The sequence below is a fragment of the Balaenoptera borealis genome (genome assembly GCF_965194805.1).
Source record: "Balaenoptera borealis genome assembly, chromosome: 7".
Lineage (NCBI taxonomy): Eukaryota > Metazoa > Chordata > Mammalia > Artiodactyla > Balaenopteridae > Balaenoptera > Balaenoptera borealis.
In genome coordinates this window covers 97,093,646-97,112,916 of record NC_138864.1, presented here as the reverse complement: position 1 = coordinate 97,112,916, position 19,271 = coordinate 97,093,646, and the positions used below count along the sequence as shown (strand labels likewise).

The following is a 19,271-nucleotide window of genomic DNA, read 5'->3' as shown; positions in this document are numbered from 1 at the left end:
CTGTATATTTGTGAGAAAAATAGCAGTTTAGCTCCCAAATAAATCAAGATAAGTGAAATGTTCATAAATGTTAACCTAAACCAGACAATCTGAAATTTGGCTAGATTAAGAAGCTGTGGGACTTCCCTGGTGTTCCAGTGGTTGAGAATCCGTCTTGCAATGCAGGGGATGCTGGTTCCATCCCTGGTCGGGGAACTAAGATCCCACATGCTGCGGGACAACTAAGCCTGCACGCCACAACTAGAGAGCCTGCAAGCTGCAGCAACAGAGGCCAAGAGCTCTGGAGCCCGCGCGACACAACTAGAGAGGAGCCCATGCACCGCAACAAAAAATCCCACGTGCGCAACTAAGATCTGGCACAGCCAGTAAGTAAATAAATATTAAAAAAAAAAAAAAAGGAAGCTGTATAATTAACTACATTTCTCCTCTGGTCCACAGATAAAGATCAATGCAAGTTTTGAGAGGCCAATTTGCACTCAGGCCAATTTGCACAAATCCAAAATGTTAAACAATATATGAATAGTCTCCTGTAACAATAACAACTTTCTCCCTTCCCATTTCTCCACCCCAAATTATTCTTAGGTAGGCCAGGTCTTTCAGCTTTTAATCAAAACAAATGATTCTTTAAAGAAAGAGCTACACTAAGAGTTTTCATATAGTCCAATGTTTATAACTAGTACTTTCTGTTTGTTTTTAAGTTTTTCAATGATTTTTTTCAAATAAGCAATGCCATTTAACTGCCTTTGCAAATGTCCATGGGACTTGGTTAGCCATGTTTTATTTCACGTAAGATTCAGCAAAGAGCTGTCTTATGATGCTTCTTTTATTAAGGCAATAGTCATTTTATCATTATTAAGGCAATATAAATTTTAAAACAAATTCCTCTATGTTAAGAAAATGTATTGATTACCCTCAGCTTTGGACCTTCTTTTTCCTTTATACTTAGCTGAAACTAGACTATGAAATAGAAAGTGATTAAGGGTAGAGATAAACAGAGACAATGTACTTTTATAGTATTTTTCTTATTCAAAAATAAAAATCACCACAAGAAAAGAGAAGTGGGAAATAATATTAGTCCCATGGTACCTGGCACTTCCATACCAACATATATGTTTGTTGAGCTGAGTTAGCCAAATATTAGAAACCCAGATGTCAAGGAGAAGTAGGCAGATTGAGCCCTAAATATACTTGGACAAGATAATTTCCATTTTCCTAAATCTAATTATTTGAACACTGTTATGAGATCAGATCATAAATGCTGTATCTGTTATAGGAAATGAATAGAAATATTGCATGCATATTAGTAGACATTCAGCAAATACTAGTGAAATTGAATTAATAATAATATTCAAAAGCTTAGTCTTAGCAGGGTAAAAACTCAGTACAAATAAAATTGGGAAGTTCCATGATCGTCATTGTCGAATGTATTTTTATAAAGGACTGAGATTCTCCCTTTAAAAACTGCTGTACAGGAACTAAGAATAGCATCAAGATTTATATAATGCATAAGGCTTATTCAAGGCATCCACAAAGAGAGTCAGCAAAGTAACAGCAACAATAAGGAGAATATGAACTCTTCGTCGCATTAAGGAATGATGTTAAATTGGGCAGAGAGAGAATTTTAATGAAAATAAAAATGTACTCACAATAAAAAATGTCCTTAAATGAGGTTGCTTTCTGTTTTCAATCTGTTAATTTTCTACAATGTTCTGTGACATACAAAGACTATCGTAAGTCAGATCAGACAAGAGTACATTTAATCTGTAGGGTCTTCCAACAGATGCAAAGTGAGGCAATTATCCACAGTGACAATGACCGAATGATCAAGATTCCTCATTAGAATAATATGTCACGTGTGTTAGAGTACCTGGTTGAAGTAATATTTCACTTTGCTCAGATCTCTTTCTGTTTTTTTCACAAAGTGGATGAGTTTATAAAGTCCCAGACAATTTTGTTACCTGTGGTGCCATCTCTCACACATGTACCCTTTAGAATGAAATAAATGTGTACTCAGAGGTGCCCATTACCACACATGGCTGGCTGGCAAAGGTTCTATATTAAAAGAGCACTGAATCAACATCAGGAATAAAATATATATACAACGCTCCTTGATGCCTATCACCTGGCTAGACAGCTATGAAATACGAACTGAGCTTTTCTAGGGAGGAAAGTAAAAAGATCTAACTTAGTTCTTTAATCTCTCCCTCTTCATCTTTCAAGTCTCAGAAGTGGTACCCTCTCCTTCAAGAAGCAAACTTCTTCCCCCAGTTTGGATCAGGAAGCCCTCCATTGTACTCCAAAGTATTGCATGTTTCCCTCATATAATCAGAGCACTTAACACTCTGTCTCCCTTCAGTAGACACAAGAGTTCAATGGGGACAAGGACTTTGACATTTTCTAAAATCATAATATTCATAAGAACCTGTATAAGGCCAGGTTCATATTAGAGAGTTAAGAAATGTTTACTGAGATGATGAAGAGACCAAGCTAGGAAATTATACTCATGCCTCTTCTTTCATGAGTAGAGAAATTACAGGCCATGTATGTCCTCATTCATTCATCCACTGAGTCTCAGTGATATAGTAGACACTACGCAAAATGCTAGAGATATTACAGTAAAGCAGTAAGCTTAAAAATTTCAGTACAATTTAATAAATCTTGCTAAAGGTAAAAATATATGAGTCAACAAAGGTGGAGAAATATTGTACAGTCTATCAGAAATATTGTACAGTTTCCCAGGAGGTCACATTTGAGTTGGGTTGTGAAAGATGAGCAAGCACGGAGGAGGGAAGACAGACTTCTGGGCAGAGGGTCATGAGAAAACATGGCACGTTCAAGAAATGCAAAGGAGGGGAACGAGATTGTGACAGAAACCAAGGTTGGCAAGATAGAAGCAGCTTATGCTGTGCTAAGTAATCTGGAATCTGGGCTTTATCTTTAGTGGAATGGGAACCAACGAAGACTTTTAAGCAGAGGAGTGATGTGATCAGATCTAGTTAGACATCAGGTTCTACAATTAGCATGGAAGAGAATGGATACATTTAATGAGGTTTGAGACACTAAGGACAAGGAGGTGGAGACTCAGGTGGGAACCACTGACCTAAATGATCATTAGCTAAATCAAATGGAAGAAAAAGTAAAATTAAACAAGATAAACATTTCCTTTCCCTGGGATGCTTATACTCTACTTCTCTTGTAGAAGTTGTCAAATTCTTAGGAAAATAAATCGTACTTTTCTTTGAAGTCTAATCTTTAAATAACAACATTCTTATTGTCTTATAGTCATAATAATTTAGTAAGAGTAAGTAAATAATGTTGCAGACTGAAGGACTTTCCATACCTGAGACGCTTTGCCTGTTGGAATCTGAGTCCCCATTACTGGAGTTAGAATTGTTGGAGGAGTTGTTGTCAACCCCTCCCAGAAGGGGGCGCAAGTGGCTTACTGAGACTTGTTCAATGAATGATGTTCCATACTTGCGAAAATACCACCATTCAAATATCTAGAACAGAAAGATAATAAGCATGATTAGGGTCCTTGTTACCAGCTATGATTTTGTACATGCCCATAATTGTGTTGCATTTACTAATTATACCTACCTTAAACACTGGTTTAAACATTTTTATTCCAAAAAAAATTGTTTAATTCTAAAAATTAAGAAGTTTGATAAAAGTAAATACCAATTACATTTTAACTTCTCAATGCTGTCTTGTCCACTTAATACTGGTTTTTAAGGAAAATTTATAGCTACAATCCTGGTGAAAGAACATTGTTAAGAGCTGCTCATTATTTTCCTCCAAATTTACGTTAATATTCTGATAATAAAATCACCATAGCTAAAAATCAATTATAGAAATGAATACCAACAAGCCAGTTTTAGGAGTATGGCTTATGAAATATTCCAATTCTTGGCATTTTATATTCTGATAAAGTCATAACTGCATACATTTTTAAGATAGCAAAATTCCGTTTTAAAAAAAGCACCTCCCTAGAGAAATCCGGCTTTACAGAAAGAATAAAAGTCATCCTATTTCATGTATCGATGGCACCCAACTGCTGAGAGATTCAGTAACGTCCCACCTGCTGAGTGTGCTTTGTAAATGCTAGCATCTGTTGTACACCATTAATGTTTCCTAGCTCACAAGCTTACCAATTGTTGTTATGTGCTGTTTGCAAGGGAGAAAAGAAATAATTTTCATTAATAAAAGGAAAGAAGCATCAATGCTCACATGACTAGACTGAAATCAGGGCTCCTGAGCATGGGGAAAGCAAGCCACCTCCCCCAATCTTTTAACCTGCCCCTACCCCCAAACCCCCTCTGAACACTTTCCCACCACCGTTTGAAGCTGCTCTCCCCACATCCTTTCCTTGGCTTCCCTGATTTGCGATTCGTTCCTTAAGCAGTCACAAATCACTAAACAGAAGAAATTTAAGAATCAACTATATCCCAGAGTCTCCTAGGATAACTATACTATATTTTTGTAATATAATATAGAATGTGGAAATAACATAGACTTAATTACCTTTATCCTTACTTATTTCATAAAAACAAGATTTTGTTATCTTCTGTGGAATGGACTTTGGGCTATCATTTAAAAATTGGTATCTTGCTCTACCAAAAATTTCTTTAACAGGACAGAAAGAACATCTACAAATGACCAGAAGGAACTCTTAATCAAACCAAATGTTTGCAATCCTATAACAGGAAAACTTGATTTAATTCCAAGGGGTTATTCCTTTTGACTATATGAATTTTCATATGTTAAAACATTTAAATAATTTGACTGAGAAGACAGGGAGAATACAATATGAAAGCTAAGAAGGGATAGGACCAGTCTGTAACGTCTGGAATGCTAGGAATAAAAGATCTTGCTTGAAGAAAGTAGAAAGTTCAAGAATGGCAAATTTACTAACCATGGATCTAGAAGGGAATTTGTAACCTCAAGTGAGTTATTTAATCTATTTTAACATCAGTTTTTTCAACTGTAAAGCGGAAATCATATTTGTTATTTACCCTTAAGGGTTCTCAATTTCACACTCATGTAAAACATCTAGATTCAAACCCCATGTAAAAGACCTAGTTCAGTGCCTTCTGCATAGTTGGTTCCCAAAAGCAATAGCAAAGCTATCATTTATTACATCGATGCTGTACACAGTCAGCACACCTCACATACTGCTGTGGTGCACCTCTCTTCTTGCCGGTCTACAATTCAGGCTAGTACAGCATCTTGTTACTAAATGGTTGGCTGAGAGCCGTGGTAATCATTGTGAAAAAGGAGACTGCTCACCATTTGGTCCTGACCACCCAAAAAAGATTCATGGCTTTGCCTTTATTAGAAGAGATGGAAGGCTCCAAAGGACCCAGAACAATGGTCACAGAACTGGCAATGGCTCTCAACCACTTGTGGGGTAGAGTTTTCTTTGCCCCAAGTCTTTACTCTGCTTTCTATTTTATGCTGTTAAGGCATCTGCCAGGCGTTCATTCATTCATTTACACAGCACTAAACGCTCCATTCCAGGCATGGGCTGTGCTCCAGGGCCACAGAACACAGATGTAGCCCCTGCTACTACCAGTGCATGCCACAGACCCACAATGCTGCTCACAAGCTGCTCCCATTCACCACCCCCCCCCCAAAAAAAAAACACTTTGGGACTCTTTCAGATTTCTCAGTTTCTCTAGCAGAATCAGAGAACGTCCGCACTAAAAGGGACCCTAAAGGACCATGAACAGTTTCATTTAGAGATGAGGAATGAGGGCTACATGTCAAGGTGTGGTGACCTGACCAGAGTCACATAGCTAATAAAGTAGCTATTTAGCCTGAAGCCCCAGCTCTTGAGCCACTAACCTTACTAGGGCCCTAAAACAAGACATCTTTTTATAACTCTCTTGCTCATTTAAACAGACAGATGTAGCCTATCGCTTCCCTTTTAAAATCTTCACTTTCAAATGCCCTCCAACTCCACTGTCTCTTTTTGCTTTCTTAGCTATCAAAACTAATCCAGAAGTAGTCTATCAAATGGGACTGGATAATACATCCTAAGGTATAAATGATTCATATTAATGGGGTATTTGCATTATAACAGGAGACAGACCTTCCACCCAGTATTTCTAATGCAAAAATAACAGACCTCAGTAAAGACTGGGTTATTCATGCAGCTGCTTGGGAGGCAAAGGAGGGTCTTCTCAAACCTGTCCTATCAGAGCGGTAAATGGCTTCTTTCCTAACACAGTCCCTTATACTAGTGTCCACAATGCCCTGGGGCTGATACTCTAATATGAATTAAATGAACAACTACTAAAAATAAGTAGGAAAGGACTTGAAGCCTTCTTAAACTTCAAACCAAATCTTCTAATCTGGGGTCTTAGCATAATAGTCTGTCCCATATCCTGAAACATGACAGGATTTGGGCCAGAACCTCACAGTATTTTTAAAGAGCTGCACAGATCCAAATGGGCAGATGGTGTTATTTAACACGCACATATTTGGTGTCACTTTGAATTATTTTCCCTGGTGCATAACCTACAGTGTAAACAGCAAAGCTCTCATAAACAAATTTAGATTTTAAAACTAGCCCTTAGGCATGTTAGTAGCTTAATGGAGTTGCCACAGTAGAACAAAACAGTTTTTAATCTGACAAATAACCATAAAATTAAAACATAAATTTACACATTTCATAGTCTTTAAAAGTGTAATCTCTCTACCCCAAGAATTATACAGATCAAGTAAGATGAGAACTAAAAAGTATCAATTAGGTTTGTCATTCAGGAAGTCAATAATGACCCTACCATCTAGCTGAAAGGTAAAGGCCCTAAAATATTTCATAATAGCTGAGTTGTATGTCTTCGTTGGTACTCTTGATTCTCTGGGGCTCAGTTACCTAATGTGTAAAATAAGGTCACTCAGTTAATGTTGGATGGATGGATGGATGGATGGAAGGATCGATGGTTTGAAGACTGAATGGATAGATGGCTAAAAGGTTGAACGGATGGATAATAAGGGCTGGCCCGGTGATTTAATGGGATATTGTTTAAATAAACAGCAGGACCAATGAAAGGTTTTGTGTACATTTTGCTTGTTATAAAAAAAGAGAGACCTATACATATTTGTGGAAGAGGAAAGAATCTAGTAGAAAGAGAGAAACCGAAGTGCAAAAGCGTACAAATGACCAAGAGGCATGACACCAAGAGCCCAGGAAGAACATTTACCCTGCCTTAAAAAGGTACCTCACCATTTCTTGCTCTAAGGATGAAAGGGAAGCAGGAATGAACAGAAGAATACATTCTATTTTGGAAAATAGGGTGTGAGATGAGCTGTTTCACAGGTAAGAAGGCAACAAATGGGTAAAATGTAGGTGACACTGATCTCAGTGGAGATGCAGGTAAGGGTTATTGTCTGAGAATAAGGGAAGCAGGGATGGAATTGGGAATGTGAGGGTCAAAGAAATGGTTTGGATCTATACCTTGCAGGACAGAAGGGCCATACGCTATACTCAGGACCCAGATCATATTTAAAACAAAGACTCATTTGTCAAGAACCCAGTTACCTAGGCCTCGTAACCTCTCCATTACTATATGACAGAAGCAGAGGGGATGATCAAGGAGCAATGGGGCTGTGGGCTGGGAGTGGAGATCCAGGTTTGCAGCTGGCCTAAGGGTGTAAATTTATCTCATCTTCACCTGCAGGGAAGGAACAAAAATCTGGCAAAGGGTTAACAAACAAGGCGCTTCCATCTCTCTTGCAGACCTAAAAGCTGAATCTTTCCTAAAGATGCCTAGATTCTTCCTATCCAACAAGACCTCACCTTCTTGAATTGCATGTTCTATATATAAAACACTTCTCTCCCCTGTATCCTATAACATACTCAAAAATGCTTCAAGATTTCCACATAGCAGCACCATTGTAATTTCCACATAGCAGCACCATTGTAATTCCACAATGTAATTCCATTAAACCCATGGGAAACACAAAGATGTCACAGCCTGAAACTGGCTATGTGTTTCCCAAGGATTAAAGTAGATGATGATATCACAGGATAGATACAGCAATGGTGGAGATTGAAGAGGAAATATGAAACTCTGGCAGTCTACTCCCAAATAGACTGCCAAATTGACACCTGCTCTAAGCCTTGAAATATATCTAGTGGTAAACAGTTTTTTGACAAGAGGGGATCTTCTAGGCTTGAAGATAAACCAAGGCAATTGGCATGGGTTATAGTAATATCCATAACATTTTTAGTTTCCTGTTAGAATTTGCAAGTATACCCTTTCCTCCATACCACTGACCCTTTCAAAGTCCCTCCCAATTCCTCATGACAGAACTAACTTCCCCCCTCCCTCCCTCCCTCCCTCTCCCTTCCTTCCTTCCTTTTTTTTCCTCTCTTTCTTCTTTCTTTCTTTCTTTCTCTCTCTTTCTTTCTTTCCTTCCTTCCTTCTTTCTTTTCTTTTCCTTTCTTTCTCTCCCCCACCCCTCTCTCTCTCCCCCTCCCGCCCCTTTCTTTCCTCCTGGCTCCTGCCTGTTTTGTTTAGGAATACCGAAGAGCTACAGAGTGGGTCTTGGCCTCCTGCCGCCTTGGGCCCAGCCAATCCCCCCTCAGTCATCTGTTCCCCTAACCAGTTCAGGGGGGCTGTGTAAAGAACTGCTTTTCATGTCCTTCCACCCCCTTTCCTGGCCACCTACTGCCAAGGCTTTAAGAAAAGAGAGGAGACAGAGAAGTGAGGTTCTCTTCAAGGTCAACAGCCAGTGATCCCCACCTCAGTGTCTGCATGTTCACAGGATGAGATTTTCCACTGTAGCGTTAATGACTATGGCCTGGACGGGAGGCTCACTCTCCTGGGGTGAAGTCATGGGGACCACTGACAAGTGGGAAATGCCAGCCTGTGCCATGGCGCCCCAAGCTCTGTCAGCTTCTCCTGGGTGGCAGCTTTCCTCTAGGCCCTTGCCCTAGAAATTCTGATTCAGTTGGTCTGGAGTGGTGCTCAGAATCCATCACTTTAAACAAGCTCCCCAGATAATTCTGATACAGTCAGTTAATTCAGTCACTCACTGGATCTGTGTGCATTCAACAAATATTTCTTAAGAGTCTACCCAAACATTATACAGTTGAACACAAAAACACAGATATGTTCCCAGCCTTTGTGAAGCTTCCATCATAGAGAGGATAAGACCATAAATGTCACAAATGAAATTATAAATTGTGTTAAGTGATGGTCCATGTTCTAGACTGACCAAATCTGACCTAATCCATGGCTGATTGGAAAAAGAAAAAATGTTCCCTCCAGAGACATTTGTAGTCTCCCTCTCTCCCCCTTTCCTTTCTCTATTTTTCTTTTTCCTTTCCTTCTCTCCTCTCTGCATTCTTGTCTACCTGACCCATTTCTATGGGTCTGTTCAAAGGAATACATCAACCACTAGACAATGCTGCTACCCATCTTCCTAGTCAACATGTTTATGAGAGGCAGAATGATGCTGGGACAAAGCAGTGGAAATTTAAATTCGAGCCTTCCCTATACCTTACCTAGCAAGGTGACCTAGGCAAGTCATAAGCTTTCTGGGTGCCTGTTCCTTAGGTCTTTGCTGGCTTAAACTGGATGGCTTCTGAGGGTTCCTTCCTCCAGCCCTGCAACTGCATGATTTTCAGGTCAAGTGGAGGTCAAGTTCTTTAGATGAATGAAAAAGAGTTGAAAGGAGCCATAACAATCTTCTAGTCCCACTCCCTTACTTTTGAACAGGAGGGGATAGAGGGCATGGTCAGACAGACCCGAATTCAAATCTCACCATCTGTCTGCTATATATCCTTGGGCAATTTATTTAAATTTTGTGTCTGTTTATACTCAGAGCACAAAGGCATTGGTTATATCAACCACTTAGAATTTCAATGAAATCAGAATTAGAATTCACTTAGAAATAAGAAATAATACATTCAAAGTGCTCAAAACAGTACCTGGCATAGAATGGAAAACACAATAAAAGGGCCTTTCATTACAACTGATTCCGATCTAATTGTCATCTCTTCTACTGCTTTTCTGAAAACAATTCTTTTACGCCTAATCCCTGAATTAATTCTTTTATTTACTATTTTAATTTTCTTTTTTCTTTTTTTTTTAAATTTATTTATTTTATTTTTGGCTGCATTGGGTCTTTGTTGCTACGTTCGGGCTTCCTCTAGTTGTGGCGAGAGGGGGGCTACTCTTCCTTGTGGTGCGCGGGCTTCTCACTGTGGTGGCTCCTCTTGTTGTGGAGCACGGGCTCTAGGCGCACGGGCTTCAGTAGTTGTGGCTCGCAGCTTCTAGAGTGCAGGCTCAGTAGTTGTGGTGTATGGGCTTAGTTGCTCCGCGGTATGTGGGATCTTCCCGGACCAGGGCTCGAACCCGTGTTCCCTGCATTGGCAGGCAGATTCTTAACCACTGCGCCACCAGGGAAGCCCTAATTTTCTATTTTTATTCTTGATTCTCATTTTTTAAAATATTGCTTTGGCTGCCTTTTCCCGTATCTCTGTATTTAACATGCATGTGTAACACGTAGGTGTAGGAGCATGTCTATACACATGTTAATGGGGACACAGGGATCTATGTATAAATGTCAATACAGCAGCATTTTCTCCATTCTGCCAACATTTTGAGAAAATTAAGGGGAGCATTTTCTCCACATATCCACCTTATCATTCTCAAGAGCAAAAACAAAACTCAGAAATTTTTTCCACAGAAATAAACATTGCCCACAGAGGTTACATCAAGCAGACTGGGCATGTCCTTCCTACAGCAGATAAAAGACTAAATTGATGGGTTTGGACTGTGACAACAGGTGCAGTTCCTGTGGCTGGAACTGGGCTGAGATGAGAAAGCTTGTACCAAGTGGCCAGAGGGGGCAGCTTGAAGTTAAGCAAGGGAAGGAGGTGCCTGGAGGGGATATGGGCCCAGGAACCATAAGGGAAGAATGACAAGTAGGTGGCATAACAAACTCATTGCTGGCTTTCAACTTGTGAAATTAAGAACTAGCAGTGATATCTAGTACAATACACACTGCTGAGTCCTCACTTATTTTTAAACACGTTAGTGTAAAAGCAGCATTTGCCAAATACATTTTATTTCTATGTATGTTTGTTCAGTTAACTGATTTTTCCTTCATAGGGGAAACAGCAGGGGGGGTTTTTGTTTGTTTGTGGTTACCTCTCTTCACCTAAGACATCACATTGCATGATCATTTCAGTCTCCAGCATAGGAATCCTGAGGTCCCCAAACAAATTCCTCAGGGCCAGCCCTGCACTTTCAGTATTCACCGCCTGGCTCCCTTGACATTGCTCAGGGGAGAGTAGTTAGGTAATTATCTCTCTGGTGCCAGGAAACAAACCACTAAGCAGTTCTATGCACACAGCTATTCTGCAAAGCACCTGACCCTTGACCTCAGTGCTGCCTCTCCATGAAATGCACTTGGCAGAAAAGAACAGTAGCTGAAGAAAAAGCTCAGCCCTGGGTGCATTTCAATGGCTAGCAAAGCTGAGTCCCCAAGGGCTGGATACCACCAGTGTCAACAATCTCTAAAGCAGGAGCCTAAAGCTATCAAGAGCTATTCCCACGTGGTAGTGACTTTGCCTTCAGTACAGACCAAAAAATTTTTTTAATATATTATTATTTTTAAAATTTTTATTGGAGTATAGTTGATTTAAAGTGTTGTGTTTAAGTGAGAGAGTGGCATGGACATATATACACTACCAAACGTAAAATAGATAGCTAGTGGGAAGCAGCTGCATAGCATAGGGAGATCAGCTAGGTAGTTTGTGACCACCTAGAGGGGTGGGATAGGGAGGGTGGGAGGGAGGGAGAGGCAAGAGGGAAGAAATATGGTAACATATGTATATGTATAACTGATTCACTTTGTTATAAAGCAGAAACTAACACACCATTGTAAAGCAATTTTACTCCAATAAAGATGTTAAAAATAATAATAATAATAAATAAATAAATAATTTTTAAAAAAATGAAATAAAATAAAGCGTTGTTTTAGTTTCTGCTGTACAGCAAAGTGAATCAGTTATACATGTACATATATCCACTCTTTTTTATTTTTCTATTTTTAAATTTTTTTAGAGGTGATTTAGTGTTCTTTACACTATTTTTTTTTTTTAACATCTTTATTGGAGTATAATTGCTTTACAATGTTGTGTTAGTTTCTGCTGTACAACAAAGTGCATCAGCTATATGTATACGTATAGCCCCATATTCCCTCCCTCTTGAGCCTCCCTCCCACCCTCCCTATCCCACCCCTCCAGGTCATCACAAAGCATCGAGCTGATTTCCCTGTGCTATGCAGCAGCTTCCCACTAGCCATCCATTTTACATTTGGTAGTGTATATATGACAGACCAAGCATTTTTGAGAAGGCCTTTCAAAATCTTCACACATCAGAGGTTTTCCTTTGCTCAAAGTTTTACATTAGTCAGGAGTATCCTCTGCTTGCTAGGAATGCAGCAAGGCAAATATATCATAAAACAACACGGCAGTGATCATCAGGCTTCAGCAGCTGCACTCCACACACAGGGAGAAAGCCTCACAAGCCTGGATCTGCAAAGGTGGTCATGGTCTAAAGAAACCCCTTTATTTGGAGGAGAAGAGAAGCAAGGAGATGGGGCATCACCATCTCTAAGTGAGAAGGGAAAACGACTGTTAGGCTTAGCTCACCCTGCATTCTGGTAATTAATTTATAGCCTAGTGAACCCACACCAAGATACTACTAGAATAAAATCCAGACTTGCCATTTGTTCAGCAAGCTGGAAAAACAGCTGAGAACTTAACCAGAGAGGCAGTGAAGTGAGCGATAAAAGCACAGGCTCTGGTGCAAGCCAGCCTGGGTTGAAATCCTGCTCTGCCACTTGCCAGCTCTGTGACCTAAGACAGGTTACTTCCTATCCAGCTTATGTATTAGTAAAATGGAAACAGCGCTAGCAGTTACCTCATTGCACTGTTTCTTGTCCATGTCTCTATAATAATTAGTAATCACAGCATTATGTATAGAGGAAAAAAAAGCTTTCTAAAACCTCTTTCTCGTTAAAGGTCCTTAATATAAATTTAATTATATTAGAGTGATTCTACTAGTTCAGATGGCCCCCTCTAAGGTCACTTAAATTAAAGAAAACTACTGCAGGTGTTATAACTTATTACATCTATAACTATTTTAGCACATAAGGCAATGGAGCCATAGGGGTGATTATCATACTGCTTTTTGCCTACTGGGGATTTTTTTTCAAGGAAGCAATAGGGAAATATATGTAAATTTTAAAAGAAAAGGAGATGAAGGGGGAAAAAGCTTAGAACTGCCACATCCGTGTCAATATATTTAAAGAAACTGAGCTATATTTCTACTGATCTTGATTATGTCCAATAATCCATTTTGAAAAGGGTAATGAAAAACATTTTAGTTTAACTGAGTCACACTTACTTTATAGTATCTTAGACATTAGAATTTGACACAGAATTATGTCTTCCTTTATTTTCCATTTTGTTTCCATTTTGTTTTTTCCTTCAACAAAAGCAGTATATAATTGTTTAAAAAAGTCTTTTTTCCAATATTTTAAAAACATATAACCTGGAGAGTGAAAGGCCTCTATCAGTCCCCTATCCAACATATACACACACGCAGTCACTGTAAGCTGCTGGTGTATACTCTTCCAGAATTTTTTCCTGTACATATGTAACATATATATTAGTAATCAGCATGTTTTTAAATGGGAGGGATTCCACCACTTACCAAAATAAGCCCTGATATTAGTGAGGAAGTGCCTGTCAGGGCCACGTAGAACTTCGGCGTTAATGTGTTCAAAAACATGCTCACTGAAAAACAAGAGAGAGGGAGAAGAACAGAGAACGCATGAGTATGTCATCCGTAAAACCAGCTCTCATTTTCCTTTCTGGTGAAATCATTTGTTTCTGATGACAAGAATTATTAGAATCACAGCCAAGTGCCACTAAAATGGTTCAGCATTACACAGGCTCAGAATATTAGATTCAAGTTATATATCCTAAAAGAAAACAACTACATACAAGAAGAGAGAGCAGCTTTTTGTTTCTGCCTCCCAAAACTATTGTTGTGAATGATTTTCATGGATTTACAGCCACTGAGGAGTCAAATCAAAGCTGGTTATTAAACTGTTAGAGAGGAACGGAAGGTACCCTAATATGTTTTGTGGAACCCTCACATCAGAGTCTTTGATGAGCCAACAAGCATATTTCAACCTTAGAGCAAATGAAAAATAACTATATTAAACAGTTATTAAAGATTCTAACACTATGTTTACCCCTGAAAAAGAAAGGACGAGTTAGCATATAAGTTAGCATATATCAGTACAATTTTTTCAGCTAACTTACAAGGTTGTCAGACTGCTCATCAAAATAATTGTATTCAATGCAGAAAAGATGAAAAATAAGCCACTAAAAATGAATGTGTATTGTCAGACACCTTCCTGACCTGCTCCTGACACTCTGTTCATATCAACTACACAGTTGATCTGGTTGCCCATTAAGTAAGGTCACTTATACATTTTATAAGTATATTTTAAGTCATTATTTATATCTAGAAATTGCACAAAACTTTGACTACTACCAAAACAACAACTGACCTAAAGGGTTTTTTGCATGCGTATTCACATTTCTTTACTGAATATGTTTGTGGAAGGGGATCATATCCAGTCCCGTTTCAAAATGAAGAACATCAGAAGTAGCAATTTTATGTCATTAGGGGAAAAGGCTTTGGTATTTGTCAAAGCAAAGCCACCAGCATGAACAGCGACCAGCCCAGAAAGCAAAGTCACCAACATGAACAAAGATCCTATGCTCACTCATTCAACAAATGCTTCTCTCTGTTTATGAATGAGACTGTGGACAAAGAATGGAAGCATGATTCAGACACAGCTCCCACCCTCTAGAAGGCCGAAGTCTAGCTGGGAAACAGACAAGTAAACAAGCAATCACCAGACAGTTTTGATAAGTGCGTAGAAGGGTCCTGTGCACAGAATTTTATGAAAACACATAAAAGGTATGCATCTCAGGCTGGGAGTCAGGAAGATGTCTGGGAGAATAAGCAGGAGTTAACCAGACCAAAGTGGGCAGGAGGAGGAAAGGAGGGCAATGTGAGCGAAGGACGGGGCCTGCTTTGAGGCCCTGAGGAAACAGCACACAGCCTTTCCAGCTGGTTGCACGGGTTGAAGAGGGAAGGAGCTTGGGCTGTGGACCCTTCGCAAAGGCACAAATGTGGAAGGATGCACTAACTCCATCCTTCCTGGTTACTGGGCATGCTTTCAGTAAACCTTCTCCCCCCAACACCCACTTTAAATGGATTGGTTTGCCGTGACTCATGGTCTGTCATTTGCAATCACGAATCTGGACTAACACAAAGTGCTCAGTCAATAGTCACAACTTGACTAAGTGGACTCTTTAGGGAGGTAGAGAAAAGCACAGAAGAAGCAGTCAGCCTAGGGCTGTGAGGCAAGAGGAGATACAGTTGAGCTGAGGTAGTTACGCTTGGCCATTAAAAAAACAAACCTAAAGCTTGTAATTGACAGTCTGATTCTGAGGTGCCTAAAATTCTCAAAATTCCCCTCCTCATGCTATGAATGATCCCACATTTTCCATTATTTTAAAAAAGTCACCAAAATAGAGTATTCACTTTGTTATTCTGTATTTATGAACATTCATATCTGTACCATATACTTTTCAGTAAGTTTCTGGGGACAAACTGAACATAGAATTCAACAAAATCCATTTCTAAAAGAAAGAGGAGAAGACTTGCCTGAATTTGAAGTGCTTTGGTAGCCCTGCTAACTCCCCAGCAACAAAAGCATAAAGCAATAGAGGAAAAAAGACTTTCTACTGAAAACTGCTGATCCACTGGGGACAAAAGATTATAGAATGAATTGACAAGTGAAAAAAAAGAAACTATGTGAGTTTTTTAAAGAGATAAAAATAAACATTCTACACCTTTAGTTTTACTTAAGATTATATAGCTACCATAGGTAATACAAAAATTAAAACATGCTTCTCTACTATATCCAGTTATAGAAAGCGACCAGAGTTGGGAAAGAGAATGGTGGGCATTAAAAGAAATAGAGACACAAATAGAGAATGAGAAAAGTAGAAACAGAAAAACATTTAGAGAGTGGGAGTTGTTCATTTAATAACCTATTAATTTTACAGTCTTACTGGGCATTCTGGCTAACATCGTTAAGACATGGCATTTAGCAATTCTGAGCACAAATATCAACAATCAGTACTTGCCATTTGAATCTATCTATCTATGTGTTTAAAGTTTATAACAAAGCAATTTTACAAATTAGAGCACTTAATGCTCACTTCAACTCTGTGAGGTCAATATTATTATTCATCTTATTTCACAGGTGGAGGCTGGGCAAAGAGCTGAACACCGGTCATCCAGCCTCCAGAGCTCAGGCTCATGGCATCAAGGGTGCAACATGAGAACGCTGCTGAAAAGCATTAAGGAACAAAATAGCAAAAGGAAAACAGTAGTCTTTCATTAGAAAAGGAGAGGAAGCTCTAAATAAGTGATACTGAAAGATGGATGTTTTTAACACTGTACTTATTTTTATCACTGACTGTTAAAGATAAGTCCACTGGGATCTTATCATCAGTGTGTGTAGCCCCAGGGTGGAAGGGCAAGAAGCCACCCCGAAGGGGAGCATCTAGTTAAAGATTCCCCCCTTAAATTAGGAGGGCTGCACATTGCAAACCGGACTGCCTTAAACCTAGGAATACCTGGCCTAGTTTCATCAGGGTCACTAGCAATTATTTTTGAAAATATATGAGGGCCTGATGAAGTACCTAAAAATTAGATCAGAAAACTGTGGGGTGTGTGGTTTGAAACATAAAGTGGATATTCCTGACATCTATAGACATATCAATACTATCTCCACAGGTGCTGGGGCTAAGGAAAAACAAATTCAAAAACAAACAGTAAAGACTAATCTAGCTTTGGTAAAAATAAATTATACAATGTCCTATATCAACCTGGAAACAAAAATTAATAAGTCAGAAGGCTTTTCATCCGATCCAGATAGGCACTCTAACAGGTCACTGCTCAAAGAATACTGCATCAGTTATTCAAGGGCAGCCTTAGGGACTGTGTCATCAGGTGTTCTGAAGATGCTGAACTTTAACTTGGTACAGTCTTCTCATTAATTAATGAGTAAACAGGAAGAAATTAAGTACAGGTCTGAGAAGAAACTAGGTAGGAGGGGTGGGTTAATAGATTGAAAACTCAATGACCCCTCTGGATCACAGAAGAGAGGAGGGAAGAATATAGTACAACAGGTCAACTGTGGAAAGTGAAGAATCACTCCTGTGAGCAGGGAACTAGAATACCAGAGGGCTTAATGAGGAGTCACTCGGAATGGCCCTGTGAGGCCCTGTCTGTGAGGAGCCAGCCCTGTTTCTGGCCCTCGTGACAGTAAGAGCCTTCTCCCGTATCCTTCAGAGCACAAACAATTCCCAAATTAGACTCCTGGAAAAGATGTGCTGTAAAACAGAGTGAGCACATAACGCTTAAGAAGGGTTTGACTCCTTAAGATATATTCTGCCTTATTCAAGCCCTTGAAAGAAGAGGTTGGGCTTCCCTGGTGGCGCAGTGGTTAAGAATTCACCTGCCAGTGCAGGGGACACAGGTTCGTGCCCTGGTCCGGGAAGATCCCACATGCCGCAGAACAACTAAGCCCGTGCACCACAACTACTGAGCCTGTTCTCTAGAGCCCACAAGCTACAACTACTGATCCCATGCACCACAACTATTGAAACCCGTGCACCTAGATCCAGTGCTCCGCAACAAGAGAAGCCACCGCAATGAGAAGCCCGTGCACCGCAACAAAGAGTAACCCCTGCTCGCTGCAACTAGAAAAAGCCCGTGCGCAGCAACAAAGACCCAACACAGCCAAAAGTAAATAAATAAATACAATAAAAAATAGAAAAAAAAAATTAAAAAAAAAAAGAAAGAGGTTAAGGCAGCATCAAAGACTTGGAGGTACTGACTAGATAGAGCTGAATATGCAGTGTGATAAAGTCTACAACACCCAAAAATATGGGTCTGCTTTGTCCTGTGTTCCATTTAACACCTTGCTAAAATAGGGCATGTGAAGAAGAAAAAATTAGAAAGTTATAACAATCAGCAATCACTGAAAAGATTAGGACTAAAGTCCCTCGGAAGAAAGGTTAAAGAAACTATGTCTATTTAAGCTGGATGAAAAAATAATAATAATAAAGAGATTTTGTGTAAAAGCATTATGCCTGGGAAAGACAGCAGGGTTAGGAGACCGTCTCTAAATGTGAAACCAACTGCAGCATGGTTGCCCTGGGAAAGTCGCACACCTTCCCAGAGCGGTTCTGAGGCTCACATGAAACAGGTATTCCCTCAACCCTCACAGTGAGGTGCAATTTATTTTCCCAAGGAGTTGACAACTTCTACCAGAGAAGTAGATAATAAGCATCCCAGGGAAAGGAAATGTTTATCTTGTTTAATTTTACTTTTTCTTCATTTCATTTAGCTGATGATTATTTAGGTCAATGGTCCCAACCTGAGTCTCCAGCCTAAGTGAACTTGGAAGTAGACTCTCCCTCAGTTGAGCCTGAAGATAAGATCACAGCCTGATAGACACCTTGATTACAACCTAGTGAGACCCAGCTAAACTGTGCCTCTACTCCTGACCCACAGAAGCTGTGAGCTAATAAACGTGTGCTGTTTTAAGCTGCTATATCCATGATCATTTGTTACGCAGCAATATGAAACTGACAGAATCATGTATAATTCATGAAAGTGAAAATCCATGTGGACATCCAGTAACTCCAGCTAACTGCAGTGAGCCCAGAAAGGGTGTTAAGATAAGCCAACTCTATCTGCTCCAAGAGCGTCTTTCTAAACTGTTCATAAATAAAATGCAACTTCAAACTCTGCTGCCATGACAGCACGTTATTCCACATGCTGATCTGTGATTGCCTTTGCAAATCCACTAATATTAAAGTAGAAGCTCAGAGGAAATTTTTTTTAAATACGGAAACTAAGTATCTTCATTTTACCCCAGTAAATGGTCTTTAAAAAAAAAATAGGCACATTTTAAATATACAACATTTGCATGTTTCCAAAAAAAGTCAGTTTTACATCTGCAAAACTGCATCAGTTCAACAGAAGATTAAAAGCACACCAGGAGCACATTTTCTCATTTGTTGCTTCTGTTTCCCTTCTCCTTGCCTTTTACCCCTGGTCTCCTTGAGCTCTGATAAGGTC

General features: G+C 39.5%; 1 protein-coding gene across 9 annotated transcripts in view; it reads right to left on the bottom strand.

The window, feature by feature from the left end:
- ST7 (suppression of tumorigenicity 7) overlaps window positions 1–19,271 on the bottom strand; it is a 263,909-nt gene that overhangs the window by 107,591 nt on the left and 137,047 nt on the right. For all 9 annotated transcript variants that reach the window (XM_082400068.1, XM_082400069.1, XM_082400073.1 and 6 more), the window contains exons 2-3: window positions 13,740–13,822; window positions 3,341–3,500 (exon numbers count right to left, since the gene is read on the bottom strand). In XM_082400068.1, the coding sequence (XP_082256194.1) occupies window positions 3,341–3,500; window positions 13,740–13,822 (243 nt within the window). The remainder of the gene's footprint in view (window positions 1–3,340; window positions 3,501–13,739; window positions 13,823–19,271) is intronic.